The 21,380-nt window shown below is 27.4% G+C and overlaps 1 protein-coding gene across 1 annotated transcript; it reads left to right on the top strand.

Moving 5' to 3' along the window:
* Positions 1 to 4,382: 4,382 nt before the first annotated feature.
* On the top strand, positions 4,383 to 20,349 carry kay (transcription factor kayak). Its single transcript, XM_016072154.5, has 4 exons — positions 4,383 to 5,043; positions 11,259 to 11,588; positions 14,301 to 14,408; positions 16,553 to 20,349. Exons 1-4 carry the CDS (start codon positions 4,936 to 4,938, stop codon positions 16,979 to 16,981), a joined length of 975 nt encoding a protein of 324 aa, XP_015927640.1. The 5' UTR covers positions 4,383 to 4,935; the 3' UTR covers positions 16,982 to 20,349.
* Positions 20,350 to 21,380: the final 1,031 nt, after the last annotated feature.

Raw genomic sequence — 21,380 nt, 5'->3', positions numbered from 1 at the left:
TTCTGTAAACGTAACGTGAAATGATAAAGTGAAAAAAAACAAACAAATTTGGAGTATTAAAGAAAAAAAATAGTAATAAATAAATAAAATAAATGTAACGTACATTCAACTTGCTTACTGTAATTTTTTAAAATTTTTTTTTAACGGTTATTTGTTTGTTTTGCTTTGTCTAATTTAGAAATTTATGTAAATCAATACGCTAAACATTAAAATTAACTAAAAACAGAGTTAGTTACGAGTTTTGAAAGAAAAAATCGATTATACGACGTTTTTCAGTGGTCCCTTCGGCGTCGTATAAGCGATGCTCCACTATAACGCTATAATGTTATATATACGGCTATAACGTTATTTACCCGATCATAACCCGTTCTATTATTTAAACGATAGTATTCAAGAAATACTATTCAAGAGAGTCTCAAAACACAACTATCTCGTTGTGAGCCAAATGGATTCGAAACGCACTTAAAACAGTAACTGGGACGTATAAACAGTCAACAGCTTGCAGCGATCTCTAGTGTAGAAAATATCATCCATTGGTGATTGAAATGAACCACAGGTGGCGCAGAGCAGAACTCTCTAAATATGGCAACATTTCACATGATCTCCCCATTAGCGTGGGGGGGGGGGAGGATAGTCATTGGAGAAGGAAGTACGTTTGTTTCTCTTTTGATTTTTAAATAGATTAAAAACTTTTAAGTTACTAAACTATATTGAACAGAAAACTGCATTAAACATAGTTCTAAAAGAAAAGCATCTTGGAAATTTTAGAAAACATATTTGACAGTTAAATACGAAAAATATCATGGAATGGAAAAATATCAAAGTACAGTCCATCGAAAGAAAAGAGAGAGAAAAAACTCACCCTGAATAACTTTTGATCGAATAATCAGATTTTTACGTTCTCAATCTTAATGGTTTGAAGGGGTGACCTTTTTAGCAAGAAATGATACGAAAAAATATATAAAAGAAGGTGACCTGATAATTATTTAGTGCAGACGATATTGTAAGTTACCAAATTAGACGCAAAAGCGCACTTTCTCTGAATAAACGTAATTTTTCCCCCATGGACTCAGATTACAGATCCCCAAAATATAGGGGGTAGCCACAATCTGAGAATCCCGTAGTTCAGTCAGGAGAGCAGGTGAGTGGCTCTAGTAGCGGTCAGGGAAGGCAGTACTGTCCCCTATCAGGCATCGTTTGCTCCCTCTGGGGCATCGTTTACCCCCTATCTGGGCGAACATAAATATCATCGGGAAAATGCTTCTGTCTTGCAAAGAAATATAATTATGTTCTTAAAATATTCGTTTTTTTTTTGTAACTGAGAATAACTTAAAAACATAAAGACGAGAATGTGTTCTTTTTACTTACATTTTAACACCGACTTCCTGCTAGGCATCTTTTTCTCAGAAAATTCTGTGGGTCTAGTCTTGTTTGTGTCCACTCGGTAAGTTATTCTACACCCCTGAGGGATTGTTCGAGACAAGAACCTACCTCATCGTCCTTCTGTGACCACAACTTCTGAGACAAACTATAATACGTGCACATATTCTCCGCATTCAATAAAATAAAAATACGAATTATGTAAAACGTCGCATCGTTTAACTTGAAGAATTCCATTTTTAAATTATTTGTAAGAAATGGAGAAGTAAGTAGATTAGTAGATTGATGATTAATACTTATTCAAATTAATGTGTTTTAAAACGCATTAAACTGAAAATACACAAAAAATTAAACAATGTAATTTTTTTCCTAGAAATTTTTGCAACACAAATAATTATTTTAGTATACTTTTATTACACTTTCCACAGATGCAAATATGTATTCCTTAAATCAAAACTTCAATTCGTCTTTTTGCAATATATATATATATATATATATATATATATATATATATATGAGGATAACCACCAGCCAAATTATTCTCTTATATAAAAATTAAAAAGATTTTTGCTGGTACCAGCAATATTATCATATACTTCAAATGGATGTACAGTGCGCAAAAAAATAAACGGACCCACCGGAATAACTTTTGATCTAATGATCGGATCTTTATGCTCAATGATCATTCTTAATGGTTCGAGAGAGAGACGTCAAATATATTAATTAATTAGAGCAAAGGATATTTTAAGGTAGGAAATCAAACACAAAATGTACTTTTTCTGACTAAACATACTTTTTTCGACCGAATCGAATTTCTGATCCCCAAAATATACGAAGTAGCCGCTATCCGGAAAAAATGGTGCTAATAGTTAGGTCAGATGCGCGATTTAAAGTTTGGACCCCTTAATATTGACTTAACTTTTTATATATTTCACTATATCCCAAATTTTGTTTTAAGCGAATTGAAAAATTTCTGCATACATATGTAAAATTCGTTTTTCTAAAGATAATTTCATGCAAAATATAACTTTTAGTAAATGTTTATTATTTTATTTAATTATGATCGAAGAACTTTTGTATTGTACGGTACAAAATTTTTACATCATTTGAAATAATTCAAATTTACATGACAAAATACAAAATTTGAGCAAAATTGGCAGAATAGTTCTTGAGAAAAGAAAAAAAAAAAAAGATTTTTCGATAATTAGTCCCCCACCTCAATTTTTTGTGTCTTAAAATTCATAACTATAAAAGCAAAAGTAAGTGTAAATCGTACAGGAAAGAAAGTTTAGCGTAATGTGTGGTAAACAATAATTTATTACCGTTGTCAAAGGTAATTCGCTGCAGGCGCATGGAGGCGTTCTGCAGAGCAAAACATTGATCTTGGTGGAGAGTCAGCTTTCAGCTCCGCAGAGAAAGGAAGACACAGGCAGAGAAATAACTGCTATACGTGACAAATTTTTCAAAATGTAAGTTGGTTGATATTTTCTCCGATGTCATTTCTATGAAATATTTTAGATTGAAAAATTATTATAAATTTTAGCAATATTGTTTAAATATTCTCAAATGGTGAAATTACCATTTGGTCAAACACAGGTGTTCTTCGCTTTAATAGCATCTTAAAAAAAAAAAAATATTGGCGAGAAAACTACAAAAGTCTCTCTATATTTATTTACCTATATATATTAACATCGAACCTCCTGATTAAAATAATCCTTTGTTTTGTCTGTAAAATTGTAATATGTAACAATTTTAAAAAACAAATTTCGCAGTTTGATGGGCAAAATCATTTCGAAGTTTGTACAAAACGTTGCATGTTATATTTTGATAGAATAGTGGTTGCAAAAAATGAACTTAAAACTTTATTTGAAAAACTGAACTTTTCCTCTGTGTAGAAGAAAAAATGCAAAAGGATACATTAATAACATTTTCATTTCAAAATGTTCTTTAAACTTTTCGTAAATGTAGGTAAAATTTCAAATTTTTATTATCGAATAATTTTTGCGCTGTAAGAGTGAGTAGCGAGAAAATTTTCTGAAAGAGTGGTGTCTGCGACAATAATTTTTCTTTATTTTAGAAGTAATTTTTAAGCTTACAATGTGTTATAAATTGCACCATACAGCTCAAAACACATCGATAACAAAAAAAAAAAAAAAAAAAAAAATCGATTTAGATTTATATTAAAATGAATCTGATCATCACGATAATAAAATTAGCGATTTCAACTTCTTAGAAACACACGTCTGAAATAATCAATGTGAGAATAGTATAAAGTATAAAATATGTTTTAATTTAAATATTTAGAATTAATTTCTTTGAGCCATCCTGTAGGGGGAGACTTGATCTCCTGTCGGGCAAAGTCTGGCTCCATTCTTGGGAGAGCTATCCAAAGTTTGGAGCCCCTAATGTTAATTATATTTTTTGCGTATTTCGCCATAACTTGAGAATTTTTTAAGCAAATTGAAAACTCAATTCTAAAATTTGTTTCTCCAAAGAAAATTTTATGCAAAAAAAATTTAGTAAATATTTATTGTTTTTTTTATTTTTTTATTTAATAATAGTCGGAAAAATTTTGACTGTAATATATAAAAATTTTTACATAATTTTAAAGTACCTAATTTTAAATGGCGAAGTACGAAACGTGAGTAAAATTGATTAAATAGTTCCTGAGAAATCAAATTTTAAAATAGTATATTTAAAATTGAATGAAAAAAAGGTATGTTTATACAAGAGAAAATATGTTTTAGTGTCTGATTTCGAAACTTAAAATACCGTTTGCACTAACTAGCATATTTGAGGTCACTCCTCAAATCATTCCGATTGAGTTCTAGAAGGTAAAGATCCGATCTTTAGATCAAAAGTTATTTAGGGTGATTCCTTTTTTTATTTTCCGCTCTTTACATTCCCTTACAACTGAGAAGAGAAAGGTCAAGACATGGATCTGGTTTTCTCCCCTAAGGCATATTCCCCACAGATGGCGAATCGCATATGCGATTGGATGCGAATCACGCATGTGTTACTAATCTATCCAAGGGAGCATTCACACTACATGAGTTAACCATAACTCTCCAAGAAAAAGTATTTTTTAAATGACTGCAAATGGAAATAAGAGTGTTTTCGAGTGTTCTTTTACTAGATTTGGATCAAAATTTATTCCGTTTGTTTGATTTTTTTGACTAAATTTTTCATTTTTTGTCTGAGGCATGCATTACGAATGCTAGTCGGAATGTTAAATGTGAATGTTATGAATTAGAAAAGGCTATTAAATATTGAAATAACCAGTTTATTTTCCCAGAATATCATGCTTTTTTTGCCTATAAAGCTTTATTTTTCTTAAAAATTAAACAATTAAAATTAAAATAGCGTAAAAAACGTGTGAAGAAGACGTTTTTTTCAGACGCAAAATAATTTTATTTTTATTCTATGATGTCATCGAATGACTCATCCAGTGATCTCTCCAGAAACGAACTATGACCATAAACGTGATGATGTAATTTTTCTGTTTGTTTTTGTGAAAACAAGAATCTAAATTTTAATTAAAAACATTATAATCTTATGTATTCTCGAATTAATGAAAAGAATTTATCAGCTGATCGTTTAAACGTAGCTGATATTTTATCATCTATGGCGAATGGCGCAGAAGATTCTTCTCCTTCTGTTAATGTAAGTTTTGAAATTAAAATTAGCTGATCAGTTGTTAAAAATTAAATATTTATTACTCATTAAAATAAATCATTTGTGTCAGAAATCTATGATAATAATTTGTCTTGCTTGCTTAAATATTTTCTTAATTATTTTTTCAGTAGGCATAAATAGTTTTAATTCATTTATCTGTGTGTTTACTCTTTTATTGTTTTAATTAGTGTTATTTCTGGCATTCTCTACTTTTGTTCGTTCTTTTTTGATATTAGTTTATTTACTGTGATTGAAATAATAAAAATATTCATGTTTGCTTATAATGCTGAGCTATATTTTCACTAAGCATAATTTATTCCAGCTCAGTTATGAAATGAAAATTCAAGTTAGTTTTATTAGTAAATAAAATGTGTACTCATTACACTTTTCTTTATTATTAATCTTTTTTCTTTTAGTTTATAACATGTAGATTTTTTCATACAGCTTCAAAATCAATGATTAATTCAATCTTAAGTTGTTTGTTTATCGCAAAATTTGTGAACAATAACCATCTAGTGGGTTAATATAAAATATAGATTTCATCGAGCCTATAGAGTCTTAGATTTGTAAATTATGAAAATTTTATGTTGTGAATTATTATAAATTTTTACTATATTGTTGTTACACTTTGTTGTTCAATGTAGATATTTTTATAGCTCTTAATAAATTATATATTCTTGCATTATTTGGTGCTGGTCTTAAATTAAATTGAAAATAAAAAGAGATAAATTAACAAAAAAGCAGAATGAGTCAAAGTTGACATAAAAGCTTCAGCACTCGATCTGATTTCCGTGGTCCAAATGAAAACAGATGATATAACGTGAGGTCACTATATAGTTACTACATAAATTTTGCGCATAAATTTACTTCGAAAATACAGGGTTAATCTTTCTAAGCTTTAAATAGAATTATGAAACTGAATAATACTTTATTTTTAATGTCAATAAAGTGCGAGTATTATATACCTAATATAGTTCATAACGGCTAAAAATAGATTTAAATTTTCTCCTATGACATCTTTTAAAATTGCTCTTAAATTTTAGTCTATCATTCAATGCTTTTTTTAGATCTTAAAATTTTGCTTCCGAAGAACAATGTCAAGAAGTTAGATCACTTTATATTTCTGCTTTTAGAATTACATTATGAATTTTGATTATTGTAAACAAATTGCTGCACAGCTGCCCTCGGCTGAATAAATTGCGAGTTCGAGAGGTGAAACTTTTTGAGCTTGATGTGGCACTTCATCAATATTTTTTATTCATATAACCTCAAAGTTATTTTTTTTTTAAGCTTGTGTTACTTTTCTTGCTTGGGTGTGATATGTCAAGAGAACTGAACAAAACTGATAATGCTAATTATGCCACATGTTTTAAACTCCAAAATAAACTAAACCTTATAAAACACTTCATGAAAGCAGTAAATATAAATATGAAAAATATGATAGAGGAGTGTCTTGAACCCTATGAAAATTTTTTTTTGAATGGTTATGAGTGTGCAGAAAACTCAAGGTACAGAAAATGAAGGTGCAATACACAGTAAGATTAAAAAATAAAGTATCTGCACACAATTCAAAAGTATCTGTAAGTTCGTAATATTTTTGATACCACAATAATTTTATTGCATTGCAAAAACAGTTAATTATTTAACATTTTAATTTATTACCGACAAAAATAAAATAGATATGTATCAGCATGCACATTAACATTAAGAACATTAGTTGAGGCGGGCACAACCTTTTTGAGTGAAGGGCCACTTGCATAGCAGGTTGACTAACGAAGGGCCACACGCATATTTAGTCATCTTGGCAGCAAATATGATAGGTACTATTTATGTAAAGGTTAGTGTGCCAAGCACAAAAATTTTATCAAAAAAATCAGCAGCTAATATGTTTGTATAAAGTTATATACTTATATATATAAATATAAATAGGGGAAGAAATATATATTCTAAAAAAGAACTGTAATACTCAGATTGAAAGTGTAAAAAAACTACATGCATATTTTAAAGTGTAATATATATTTGAACTAAATATTTTAATTAAGGAAAATTTATAGGGTTTAAGCAAAAACCAAAAATTAAAGCAAATCCATTATATTACAAAAAAGGATTCAATATTTATTTACAATTATACTTCAGGCATTATTTCTATTCCTTGAATTAGAGATTTTGTGAATTTTTGAAAGGGAAATGTTTTTTTCCTTAAGAAGGCACACCAAAGCTAAAAAAAATTTTGAATAAAATATAAAAGCTTGTGTGTTATAATAACTTTGTAGTTAAAGTGATAAAATTGTCAAAATCACAAGGAAAAGCATTGTAATAATTGCCCAAAAAAAGGCTTACATTTATGATAAAATCAGCATGAATAAAGCACATAATGATTTAAATGCTTGATTTAAAATTTGCATGTCATAATAAAAATTGGAATTTTTAAAACCTTGGGGTAATGCATCACAAAGATTGCCAAAAAACTGATTGAAAAATAACTTGGATTTATGTTAAAATTGGGAAAAACAAAGCGTGTCAAAAAGTTATTGTTCAAATATGGGATTCAATCAGGGTTGGCAGGTTTTTGACATGTGACAGTTTTTGACGGTTTAAACCATGGTTTAAACCGTCACGTCAAAAACTTCACTAGTCGAAAATGTCAAAAACCTATATTCATATGTGAAATTTAATTTATATATTAAATTTATATATTTTTTATAAAGGATAGTGTTTCTAAATATGTTCTAGAAAAAATAAATTTAAAATTTTGAAGAAACACTTATATTTTAAATAGTAACCAAAATCTTGTACTTTTGAAAGCTCACATCTTTTGTAATATTATGTATTCATTTTCATGTGTTATTGAAAATCTGCAGTGATTTTATTAAGAAATTTATTTATAACCAAATTTAGTGTATAGTATAAATTATACTAAAAATTAGACATTTTTAAAGATAAACATTAGCAGTTTTGTACATTAGACATCTTTTAAAGAAAAATCTTTTTAATATTCTTTTAAATCTTCTTAATAATCTTTTTAACATAAGACAATACAAATTTAAGTGCTTTCTGTTAAATACACAGAGTAGTTAGTGTCGATTTACAGTATATTCAGCCTATTCATTTACTATGCTGAAAATTTAGTTTATCCAAATACTTGTGAATTTCATTTTGCTGAATACTATATAGTTTTGCTGAATATCTAAATATTCAGCTGTTGAATAATTACTTCTTGCTTTCAAGGTATGCATTATTTGTATTCTTAATACAAGTGGGGAAAAAAAAATTAAGAGGTAAAAATTGTTTTAAAATTATAAGTGTAATAATCATAAATAAATATAATAAACAATAGGAATTATATTTATCATTATTCACAAATATAACTACTTTTAAATTCAAATTAACATACTGGATAATAAAGATATTCGGTATAACATTAAAATTTTTTTTTATTCACTTGTATCAAGTTTGTATTTATACAACATAACTTGTAAGTTCCTTATAAATATTAGTTATATGTTCCTTATATGTCAAAAATGCATAGTAATAAACTTTTAATTTTCTTAAGTATCAAAAAAAATTTTTTTTTTTCAAAATACGAATATTTAAAAACATTTTCTGCACATGCATTTGAATATAAATTTCTGAGATTTTAAATCTATTATTTTACCTTAATTTTAATTAAAAAATATTTTAAAACCTGCTGATTACCTATAGTGTAATTAAATTTCAATATAATGCATGGCAACTGTTGGTAGTTTTGAAGTTTATATATTTTTTTTGCAAACTTCAGTTTTTGACATTTTTGACGGTTTAAACCAGTATTATACCCTTGTCATGTCAAAAACCACTTTTTGACGTCAAAAACCCAACCCTGGATTCAATAGAGTGTTGTAATGATATCGTAGTAAGAATACCAGATTTTCGAAATCATGTGAATAAGCGTTAGCAATAACTGTCAAAAAAAGTCATGATTTACGATGAAATCTCAGAAGTTGTAATTTCGTCATAAACATATTGGGATTTTAGAAACCGTATCGAAATTAGTTGTTATAAATTTTAAAATAAAACACAATTGAAGCGTCACTTGGATTTATGATGAAATCTGAAAAAATAAAGACAGTTGAAAAGTTATTATTCAAATTTGAAATTCGCTCGTGATAATATTGTATTAAAAATATTAAGTCGGAAAAGCAATATAGATTTTCAATAGAATCTGTGCAAATTGAGTGGATTAAAAAGTGATGACTGATTACGATTAAAAGTTTTTGAAAATTTTTTATTTTTCAAAGAAGTTATTGTGTTCAAAAGCTTTTATGGGTCGCATGTGGGTCGTAGGTTGTGCACCCCTACATTAGTGGCAGATTAATGTGTGTTTCAAATTTGGGCTGCAGCGTTAATAAACGAAATTGCATAGCACTAATGATGGAATAGCTACTCTTTGGGCTAAAGAAATAGTTTTATATTTTCAATTCGGAAACATTTGCATGTAACTAGATATTGATTTTCATAAATACTTTTTTTATATTACAATAAACATCAAAAAAGTATCTGAGAAATAGAAGAATCCCGCTGATATGTCCGCACGCGACATGCATGCTTTTATATTATTCAACTATGTTGCAATATACATTTCAAATTCTCAATAATACTTTATCCATATTCATTTGACCATAGATTGCGCTCAGGACCTCCAAAATTGAGAATAGGTGGTCCCTCTCTGTCATTCATAGAGATGTATCATGTTTATTGAGTGGTAGAGTCAAAAGAAATAGTGGTTCAATAGTTTTCTGGGAGCATCGAATGACTCATTGTCAATAGTTACTTTTTGGAGAATTTTAAAAAAGAAAACAATTAAACAAAATTTCAGTTGCTATATTGGAATGAGGAGATCAGTTACGATGCACGTTAAAATAACATTGTCTATGAAACAGCAAACGGGACTTCACATTGCAGTCGTTAGAATGGAAGGGTTGCATTAATGGGAAGTCGTGCTAAAGAGTAGAGACTGTATGTATATTTTTTTTATTTGTTAAACATTCTAATTTCTCTTTCAAATATTTTCTTATAAATTTTTTAAGGGTAGTTTATGTATGTTTGATGAAAGAATTTACCTAAGCTTTTTGGGAGAGGCTGCCTGGGAGAAAATATTTTAGTATTCAATTAGCAACTTGGTTAGTCAATTATTAACTTGGAATTAACATTAGTAACTAGATTAGTCCATTAGTAACCTGAGTCGTCTACTAGTAATTATTCTATTTTTCATTGGTGTGAAAGAAATGTAAAATTAATTGGTATTTATTTTGATGCAATTTATTTTAGTTCCATAAATCTAAAAAATATAAGGTCCTGATTTTGAGTGAAATGCATTATTTTGGGAAAAATAAAATTCTTATTCATTAAATATGTGATCAAAACAAAATTTCAATCGCTCTTGTACAGGCTCTCTTGAAATTAAATGTAACAAGTTTTTTAAAGCATTACTTTAGCTCTTAAATTTTTGAAAATTTATTTTTTAAACAAAATTATGATTGAAATTACATTTTAAAAGTCTCCCAAGATTTTTTAAAAGTCTTAGTATATATTGTTATATGAAATGGTGTGAGGTGACCATCTCTCAGAAGTATAACATTAATTTTTAATTACTTTAATTGATGCTATTCAAAAATAGGGTGTATAGCATTTAATTTTCGATTTCATTTTTTATTTGTTATAAATGCTAATTAAAATAAATCTGTTACGTTCTCATTTTTTTCTGCAGCATCTATTACTGCTTTTATATTTAAAAAAAAATTTAAACTGCAACACATGTGTCTTTAAATTTAAAACGACTGGAGTCAGTCGTTTTAAATACCGACTGCATAAGACTGGTTCTTGGAAAATATTTGGTACTGCTGGGAATTTTCTGCACCACTTTTCAAAATTATTGAAAAGAGTTTAACTACATTTTAATAAACACATTATGATGCATAATATTTTTTAAGATTCTAGGATGTTTATTTTCTTTAAATGTACATGAAAATATCTGGCAATTATCTTTTTATAAACTCACAATTTACTTAATATTATCCATTTTAAAACACCAATATCACTAATGTTAAAACACATCAGAGTATCTGCTTAGAATTTCTGAGAAATGCTTATGATTTTCGTTTCTTTGATAAAATGTATGTTTAAGATTGTCAGATCTGTTCTAAACTATTTCCTCGTATTTGTAGTGTTCCACAATTGAGGGGCTAACATGTGGAATTACTCGAACAACCCCTACTTTAACTCCTACCACCTTAAAAAACATTGAAGAATCTTTTATGGAGTATAGTTCTATACCTCCTGCTCCATTAGAACATCAACATCAAGCTGGTTTTGCCCCTCCTGTAGTTTCTTTTGCAAATTTACCCAAACAAGAGGATAATAGATGGGTCGATGACTGCTTACAATCTTCTGACAGATCTTTAGATTCTCCTCGTCCACCATCTGAAGCATCTTCAAGCTCTCGTGCATCTAAGTCTGGTAGGAGTGGTGGAAGGCGTCCGATAAGAGATGATAAGGTAAAATGAAAGTTTTTCTGAATATTAAATATGGATTAAGAAACTTTTTTCTTTCAGTGCCAAAGAATCTGATTGAATTCAATCATATTTTCTTAACCAAATTGATTAAGGACCATGCACAATATTCCCATCTTCAATTTATTTCTTAATTTATTATTTTTACTGTCTGAGAAAATGACTAACTTATTGATCTCTTTTAATGTCTTTAGAAAGATGTACCCATGTGCACTTTCTGAGGATGGAAAGTAGAGAGAACCAATGTCTCCATCAAAGGAGCAAACTTCTAAATATTAAGATTTTCGTTTGCTTTTGAAACCTGTACACGTAGTATTTTTTTCTAATAATGTTTGCATCTTAAAGAAGTTTTTTCAAACAAAAGTGGAAAAGTTCTGTTGTTACATCAAAAAATTGAGATTGAAAAAAATCTAAGATGGAAATACTTAACTTTTGGTACTTTTTGTACTTGGACATGTTACTAGACAAAAGTTAGGGCCGTTTACAAAATGATGTTAGAACAAAATATACAAATGATTCAAAGAATTATGATGGATATGTATCGAGGTAGACAGTCATACTATATCAGAATATGTATGCTTTTGTAACTCTTTCATAATATAGTAAGTTACTTCAATAATGTTGGGTGCAAGAGACGGAAATGGCATTTTTCCAGTATCTTATTTATTTAAAAATATTTTTTAAATGTGTTTGGTGCGTATTTTAAGCTTTTTGTGAGTACTTGAAGCAAAATGTTCCATTACACAATGAGAATAGATTTTTTAATGAGAAATATTGCTTAAAGACACAAAAGAGAAGAAAAAAAACCTAATTTTTTTTTTTAAACATTTTATATTTACAATCTAGTTTAAACAATATTAATTTCTAAATGAGTGAAAAAAGCAACAAATTAAAAGAAAAATTATATCAATTTATTAAGAGATTAAAGGTACAGTTTCTTTTAATATTTTAAGTAGAGAAATATGAGGTAGAGTCAAGCAGTTCCTGGAATAGGTCTATTACAAATTATTAATAAATGAAAACGATTTTATTTTATTAGCCTTCAAAGTACTTTATTCACCCATCCACACACTTCTGTCAACATGAGTATAACTATTCAAAGCACTCCTGGGCCTCCATTTTGTGAGAGGTCCTACAGTTGCTTTGTTGCATTTTTGATCACCTCATCTGAATCCATAAAATGGTGTCTCTTCAATTTCATTTTCTGTTAAGGTACTTTTTCACAATCAGAGTGCGATGAGGTAGAGCACAGTCATGTAAAAGATACCAAGCGTTTGTTGTTCACTTTTCAGGTCGTTTTTGTTCGATTGCACCCCTTTGCATAGTCATGTAAGGTTCTTTATTAAAAGTTTGGCCTTCGGGAATAAATTCGTATTGAATGACTCCCTCTTCATCGAAAAACACCTCCAACATCACTTTCCATCGGCTTTCGTCGTAACGAAAATTTCCCTTCCTTGGTGATGATTTTGCTTTCCACTCACTGAAAGCAAACTGACATTTTGTGTGAGGGTCGTAGATAAAAGCACCATGTCTTATCACCTGTTAAGATTTTCTTCAAGAAGCCGCCATCTTCATCAGCCATGTCAATCAAATCCCTGCACATGTTCATTCTCATTTCTTTTTGTTCAAGTGATAACATTTTTGGAACTAACAAACACAATGCTTGTTCAAATTATCATGAAAAATTTTGTAAACACTCTATGTAGAATTCCTAGTTCAGAGGCAATATCATCAATGGACATTTGCCTATCTGTACTCACTATTTCACGACTACACTCAACGTTTTCATCTGCTGTGGAAGAGCAGAGGATCATCTTTGATGTTTGTGCGACCTTCACGAAAATCTTATTCCACTCAAACACAGCGGTTTATTTTTTCGTGGCATCGTTTCCGTATGCTTTCTTCGGCATTTCGAGTGCGTCAGGAGAAGATTTCCCGAGCAAAATACAGAATTTAATATTTGCTCTAACCCATTACAAAACCCAATGAATGAAAAATTTGCTTTGTCAGAAATGACCTGCAGCGGACACCATCGGTACCAGAAATGAATTTCAGATGGCTGTGTCTTTTCGTAATGAGTGCTGATAGAACCTCTAAAAAAATATTTCCCCTCTAATGAACACCTGCGTGAATGTAGACGACCATTTTGGTAATTTATTGACTCTACCTTGTATAGTAAAAGTTTATTTTAGAATTAAATGAAGAACTGCTATATTGAATCACATACTAAACATGTTTACTACTGCCAACCTTGCATAGAATTAACACTTATAAATAGCATACTAATTTTTATAATTACATGTGAAGTGTGAATGCTCAAATTGAGTCTTAAATTGTCTGATATATAAATTTTAAAATTCTGAATAAAGCTAAAATAAATAAGTACTCTGAAAATAATATTTTTTAAGTGTAGATATTAAAACTTTTTGATTTTATGTTAAATATACTATATTAAAGTTAAAATTGTTCTTATATTACTTATTGCTAATTAAGTCTATATGTCAGTTTTAATTTCTTCTATTTCATTGAATATTTTCCATTTTGCCCAGTTTTTTGTTTTTTCAAGTGTCCAAGAAAAAATTTATTTCTTTCAGACAAAATTCCATCCCTGGTTTAAAGTAATTTTTCAATAAAAGATAAATAAATATTTTAAATATTTTGTTTATTAAAATGCTCAATATTAATTTAATATTTCAGCTAAGTCCAGAAGAAGAAGAGAGACGAAGAATTAGAAGAGAACGTAACAAATTGGCAGCAGCACGATGCCGAAAAAGACGCATGGAACTTACCAGCAATCTGATGAATGTAAATATATCTCATTAAAAATATTCTGAAAACACTTATCTTTATTATATACTCTTCTTTCAGAATAATTTATGTCATCTAAAATTTTTAGAGGTAAAACATTTTAACTGGTAGTTCTTGAAAAGAGTGGTGCTGGAAGTTTTTACTGCAAATTTTCAGCATTTGAATATAATCTTTTCTTCACAATTAGTTACTTTTTTTTTTTTTTACTTTCTGCAAACTGCAGTAGATTTAAATATTTATAATATTTATATATATTTAAATATTTATATTATATTATAATCATTTATTCCAAAATAAAAACTTATTTAGGAATTGCCTTATCCACGGTCATTTTCAAAATTTCATATAATTTGAAATTAAAAGTAGAAAAAAATTGTGATATTAAATTATGTAATTTCTAGAAGTAATTAAGCATCATGTAAAATTCTAGAACCATTTGAAAGTTCCTCTTTCAGTTCTTTTTTTTTTTAAATTAATTTTAGTTGTTACTTTATTTGGCTAGATATGATGAAAATTGCTATGTCTGTTACCATAATCTGTATTATTTTTTAATGTTCCAGACAAAGATATTTTATTTTTTAATTTGTGAATTTAAATTTACCAAATAAGTGAGTCTTTTTGTTACAATATAGTTTAATTGATCAGGACAGAGATGTTATTTTAGAAAAAAAGTTTAGGAAGCTGAATAATTCTAATATATATATATATATATATATATATATTAATTTCTTTCTGATTTAGACTAAAAACTTAATATGCTAAACTAGCTAGTTAAGAAATAATTATTTTTTATATATTTAATTATGGTTACAGGCATGAACCTAGTAAGAAGCATTAACACCAAAAAACTTCTGCTTTATCAATCGAACATTGAAAATAGATACTTATATTTCTCAACTAAACATTCATCACTGGTTTACCAGTGATGAATGTCATACATTGATTGTCATACATGAATTTTAAATATAATTATTTAGTTTAAAAAATGTAAATAAGTATTTGGTAACAGATATGGCATCAATTTGTTGACAGCAATATTTAATTATCCAAAAAATTTTATTTTATTAATAATTTTCATTTTAATCTTATTTTTTTTTCTGACCTGGAAATATTAAGAGGACAATTTTAATAATATTACCTAATGTGTTCAAGAATTACTAATATTAAAAAAAATAAAATAAAAATTAAAGTTTTAAATAGTAGAATAAAAACCATATTACATGATATTTCAAGAGCATTTCTGAGAGAAAGTGGAAAGAAAGTAATTCATGTAACTATTTGATTTATGTCCAATGTTAAACTACAAGAAAATTTTTTTCTTTAAGAGCCTATAAAAGTACCATTTCAAAATATGGTTTAAATGTTGCTAGATGAAAAAAGTTAAATGAAATATTTTTTTTCTAAAAAATAAAAATTTAGAGTTTTTAAATTAATTTTTTAAGTTTTTATTATAACTTTGTTATATTATCTATTTTATAAGATGATATAAGAAACTGAATGAAATGATAGATCAAATCTTTTTCTAGATCAAATTTTTCTTAAGTTACACAATTGGGGAAAGAATGTTAAGCTGAAGTGAAATATAAATTTTTAAAAATTCAAAAATTTACAATTTCGAAACAAATTGAGGTAAAAAATATAAAATTGGTATTTTTCACATTGTAGCAGGTTTAACAAAATCCTAAAAAGTCCTTGAAATTTAAATTGCTGACATAATTTTCTTTTTACTGGTTGATTTGTTATGGAATTACCCATTTGCCAAATAATATTTTATTTGTTGATAATATATTTTCTATTTCATTTTAGCAAACCCAATGACCAGTTTTATTTTAAAATTTAATAGTTTAAAATGAAGCTTGAATTTTTAAGATTCATCTGCAGTAGTTTCTTTTTTTAGCTTTCATATAGCTTTCAAAGTTTTTTTTTTCCCATAGAGATGTAAGAATACATATGTTTACTTTTTGTTGTAATAATTTTTTTTTTGTATTTTTTTTTGTAATGAAAAGTTGTTTTGAGCCATGTGCTTACAAATCATCATACAACAGAGAATAACATGTATCTTATGTAGATAAATCATCCTCAATTTCATTTTATTTTGAAATCTTATGAATGCTGAGAAACATTTACTCTTTTTCCTCTAGGAAACGGATGGTTTGGAAGAGAGACGTTCTCTTCTTCAAAATGAAATTCACATGCTTACTCTTCAGAAAGAAGAATTAGAATTTATACTTGAAGCTCATAAATCCACGTGCAAGTTACACTTGCATTCTTCAAAAAACAACAAATCTGTTGATGTGAAACCTAATGTTAACAGGTTGAAGCCATACAATCGTCCCAACTCCCTCCCACTCTCTTCAAGCTTTAATAGTAACAACGAAAATAAGTCACCTTCAGATGCTCTCAATTCTGTTTTAAACACTCCATCCAATGGGCTTTTCCAATTCGAGTCTTTAATGGACAACAGTGCCACCTCATGTGTCATATCATCTTGTAGTGGTCAACAACGTAGTTCAAGTAGTGACCTATCTAGTCCAGATACAATTGCACCTCCTAAGCTTGTTTCCTTGTGAACATGAAATTTAGATAAGCTTTTTTTTTATTATTGTAAATGGATCATTTTTACTCCACCTAAAATCGAGTAACCTCCTATCACGGCATCTTATTCATTGGAGTAATCGAGTCAATTTATTTAAATAAGTTCTGTTAAAATATAAACTTTTTACGAGATTTTTGTTCTTTATGCTTTCTTAGTGTGAGTTAATTTCTAACGAATGCTTCAGGCATCAGATAAAAAAATATTTATGATAAAATTTAACTAAATCATTACTCTCTCTGGTGTCTTATTTTTTGAATTCTTCAAAATGAACACATAATTTTCATGCATTTTGTTGCACATCTACCACTTATGTTAAGTGTTGCAACATGACGATGAAAATTATTTGCGAAATTTAAAAGAGAAAATTATAAAAGCATACAAGTTGTTTCTTTTGTTTGAAACCTTGACATTTTAAGGAAAAATTTAATGAAAAACTGTTTTAGATTATGTGTGATGTTTTTTTTAATTTTTTTTTTATCAAATCTGTAAGATATTGTATTGGAAGTTACTGTGTCAGTTTCCTATTGTTTTATAATGCTGTGTTCTTACTAAATTAAGAGTTCAATTTTTCTGAATTTTTTTTCTTCATTCAGTATTTTTAAAACATGATCTTTCAAATAAGAAAATTTTATTGTAACTGTATGCTTCCAGGGGTCTGTCCAGACCAAATTTACTACCGTTTAGCGGTACCTTCACAAATTCAAACATGGAAAAACGGTAGTTTCACAAAATACTTTTTCATAAAAATATTTTTTTGTATCGCATAAGAAATGATAATACCATATTCTCGTGTTGATTTTTTATTATAATTTTTAATTTTCACAAATTATGTCTAAATTTTCACAAAATAGGTACCTCTCAGAAAAACCTAGACAGACCCCTGGCCTTCCAACGAATTTATTTGTGCTATTTTTTTTTAATTGATGATATTTTTAGAATTTTTTTTATTAGTATTATAATTATAAACTTGAAAATTACAACAAGAGAAAAACATACTTTAGAGTTGGAATTGTTTTTGTCATTTTAAGCATGTTTGCAACGCAGTAAATGTGGTTAATTTAAATATATTGAAATAATAATAAAAATTTTCAGTTAATATACATTTGTTCATTTGCTTTTCATTTTCCTCATTTTATTTGCAAGTCTTAAAAGAGTATTGTTAATGTTACTGGTTAAGTCGAATGATTTAAAAATTTTATTATGGAGGCCGTTTACATGAATATCTTTAAAACCAGAAATGTTTTCTGTGTTTCCTTCTGTGTGGTAAATGTTAAAATTGTCTTTGATTTTGTTAAAAACATTTAAGTTTAACTGTTTGTATTTTAACAAAAAATTAACACATTTTAATTTGCAAAAAGAAATTCAAATAGAAATTTTTTTATTATTACTCTCTTTATTTTATTTCTTGAAGACCAATGGCTTAAAATTCTGTATTTACTATTTTGAAATTGATTTTTATTGCTTTGTCTTACACTTTTACCTAATCAAATGCTTTCTTTAGGCAAGCAAGATTTACTAGTCAACTATTATAGACATTTCTTTTCACCTATAAATAAAAGATTAGGTTATTGAACATGAGCATGAATTTGCTAAATTTCTAAAAACTAGTATTATAGAAAATTGGATGCCTGAATGCCTCTGTTATTTTTATGTGATTTAAATTTCTATTCTATTTAACTAACATTTCACGCTTTTGATTTAAATTTGCTAATGAACTTATTTTGCTTTAAAATATTTCTGATTGCCTAGTTATTCAAGTATTAAATGAATCTTTTTATTACTTTATCTTAAGGAGAAAAAAGTTGTGAAATAAGTTGTTTTATATAAAAATTTGTATAAGTCAGTACGCTTTTTCGCATCCGTTTTTGATTTTATTAAGTTTATGTCATTATTTGAAATATTTTATGCGTATTTTTAATTAAAATATTTTGATTTTATCACAGCTTTTTGTTGTACTTTTATTATTATGAATCCTTCTTTTAAATTTACTGTTTTTTTTCTTCCTCTTAATGTATTTATTTTGGAATTATTCGGAAATTAAGTTGCATATTATTTCAAATTATTTTGTAGCATGATTAGTATTCATTGAGGAGATTTTATATTAATATTTGATCTCAAAAAATGTAAATAAATATACTGAATGCATACATGTGTTTTATCCATTACTTACATGTAAACTCATGATTGCTCACACAACTGTTGCCTTATTAAGCAGAAAATCATTAGCCTTTTTGCTCGCTCACATCTTAAAATTCATGAGTCATGAAATGTGTTGACCCTTTTACCATCTCGGCAAAACTTTTTCTCTCCAGTTTGCTATTGAATAACATTTCCCCACATCAATATTGGATGAAACTTTATTGTTTGCAACTATTTTTCATAATTAAGTAATAGAAATGGAAACATCTGAAATGATATGTTTTAATCCAAAAACTACTATTATATATAAAAGAAAAGAGTTATTTCACTAAAAGTATTGTTGGGTTATCTCTATTGATAATCAAAGGGTTTCTCTTATCCTGTTAAAAAACTGTGGTGCCAAAGTAAGCCCTGGAGGGAATAAAGAAAAAGGTTTAAAGGGTTAAACCATAACAAAATATATAACAATATTTTGTAATCGCAAATATAGTAATATAATTTTCTTACTAATTTATTTTCGATACAAAATTTATGAAATTCTTTTTAATATTTTTATATCTTTACAAGAGGTGCTTTTTCTAAAATGTGTGCTAGTCAAATATATTCTTTAGTGTCTTTTTAATGTGTAAATTTTATAGGTGATAAGCTTAAAACGATATATTCTTATGTAATAGTCAATCTTATAGTGATATAAATTTGTAAGAAACTTCCAATAGGATTAAGCTTTCTGTTATATGTATTGAAACTATTGCTGATATTAGAACTATCCAATATATATGATGCAATCTCATCTTTATACTAACAGCTGCATTTTTTGTTTGTTTAATTTACGTATGTGCTTTATTCATATTTTATAAACTCAATAAACGTAAAATTTTTTTTGTATTATTGAAACTGTGTTTTATTTTAGTTATTTTAAATTTCCAAAAGTGATACAAAACATACCTGTTATATATTAGTATTCTATTCTATGTGTGTTTAATTTAGTAGTAATTCTGTGTGATATTGATATTTAAACCTCATTTGTTATTTATGTTTCATTAAACATATTCTCATTTTATCGTTTACATAAGAATATTTCATAAAATTTTGTTCATGTATAATGGACAGATAATTGTGTGTATATGACAAATTTTTTTATCATGCCATTTGCTTGGTTTCGTATATAATCACATGCATGAAATAAAAATTTTCTGTTGTGAATTCTGTATTTTCATTCTTTTCACTTCATAAATTTTTTATTAGAATTTTATTGTGGAAAAAGAAATTTTTTTTATATGTAAATATAACTTAAATAAAAGCATCGACTTTCCAACTTAGGGTTCCACCAAAGATTAGGCTATATTTTTTTAAAGTTGTAATATCTTATTTAGTTTTTTTTTTTATTTTAAATCTTTATTTCATTCTTTCTTTTTAAATTATATTTTTATTTAAAAAAAATATATAAAATTTTTATTTACTTATAAATTAGAACATGCAATTTCCTTTAATCTAAACTTTGTATCTTACATATCTCACAAAAATATATTTCCATTCCAACTCAAAGCTACATTAAATTTGTTATCTGCAACTTTTATTTATGGCGATATGTGGAAAAAAAGTAGTTCGTATCCATAGATTAATTTCTCAGTTTAAAAATCACAAGGCAAAAAATAAATGAATAAAAATGAAGTGGATTCTTCAAATTTGCAAAATTTATGCTTTAGTAAAAAAAATAATATTGAAAATTATATTAAACAATGTTGCATTAAATCTATCAATAAATAGTTGTATTTTACTTATTCTTGTGAGGTTTGTGCTGCGAAAAAAAGGGGGTGTTTTGAAATTTGATCGAAAAGGAAACATTTTTAATAATAGCATTTATTACAGTTATATATTATTATTTGGTAATTACAAACACTGCAGATGTTTACTACCAGGTATTAAATTATATTTTAATTACAAATGCGTTATGTATTTCAATGTCTGAAAATAAGTTTTTATGGCAAAATGAACCCATTTTCAGCCAAAGGTGCGTAAATCAATAAATATTTTTTTATTAACGCTGCGACCCATATTTTTCACTAATTTTATTTTTCAGCTATTGTCAAGGGTTCTGAAGACATCTATAAAATATTATAGTAGCTTAATTGGAGTAAACACTTTCTGTTGCAAAATTTTATGCTAGTTTCTAACTTGAGACTATTATTGACAAATTCGACTTTTTGAAAATTTATAATTTATCCATTTGAGAT

This window comes from Parasteatoda tepidariorum, chromosome 2, assembly GCF_982258835.1.
Source record: "Parasteatoda tepidariorum strain Cologne lab strain chromosome 2, Ptep-v5.0, whole genome shotgun sequence".
Taxonomy (NCBI): domain Eukaryota; kingdom Metazoa; phylum Arthropoda; class Arachnida; order Araneae; family Theridiidae; genus Parasteatoda; species Parasteatoda tepidariorum.
The sequence above is the reverse complement of the archived record's forward strand: the minus strand, read 5'-3'. Positions and strand labels throughout refer to the sequence as shown.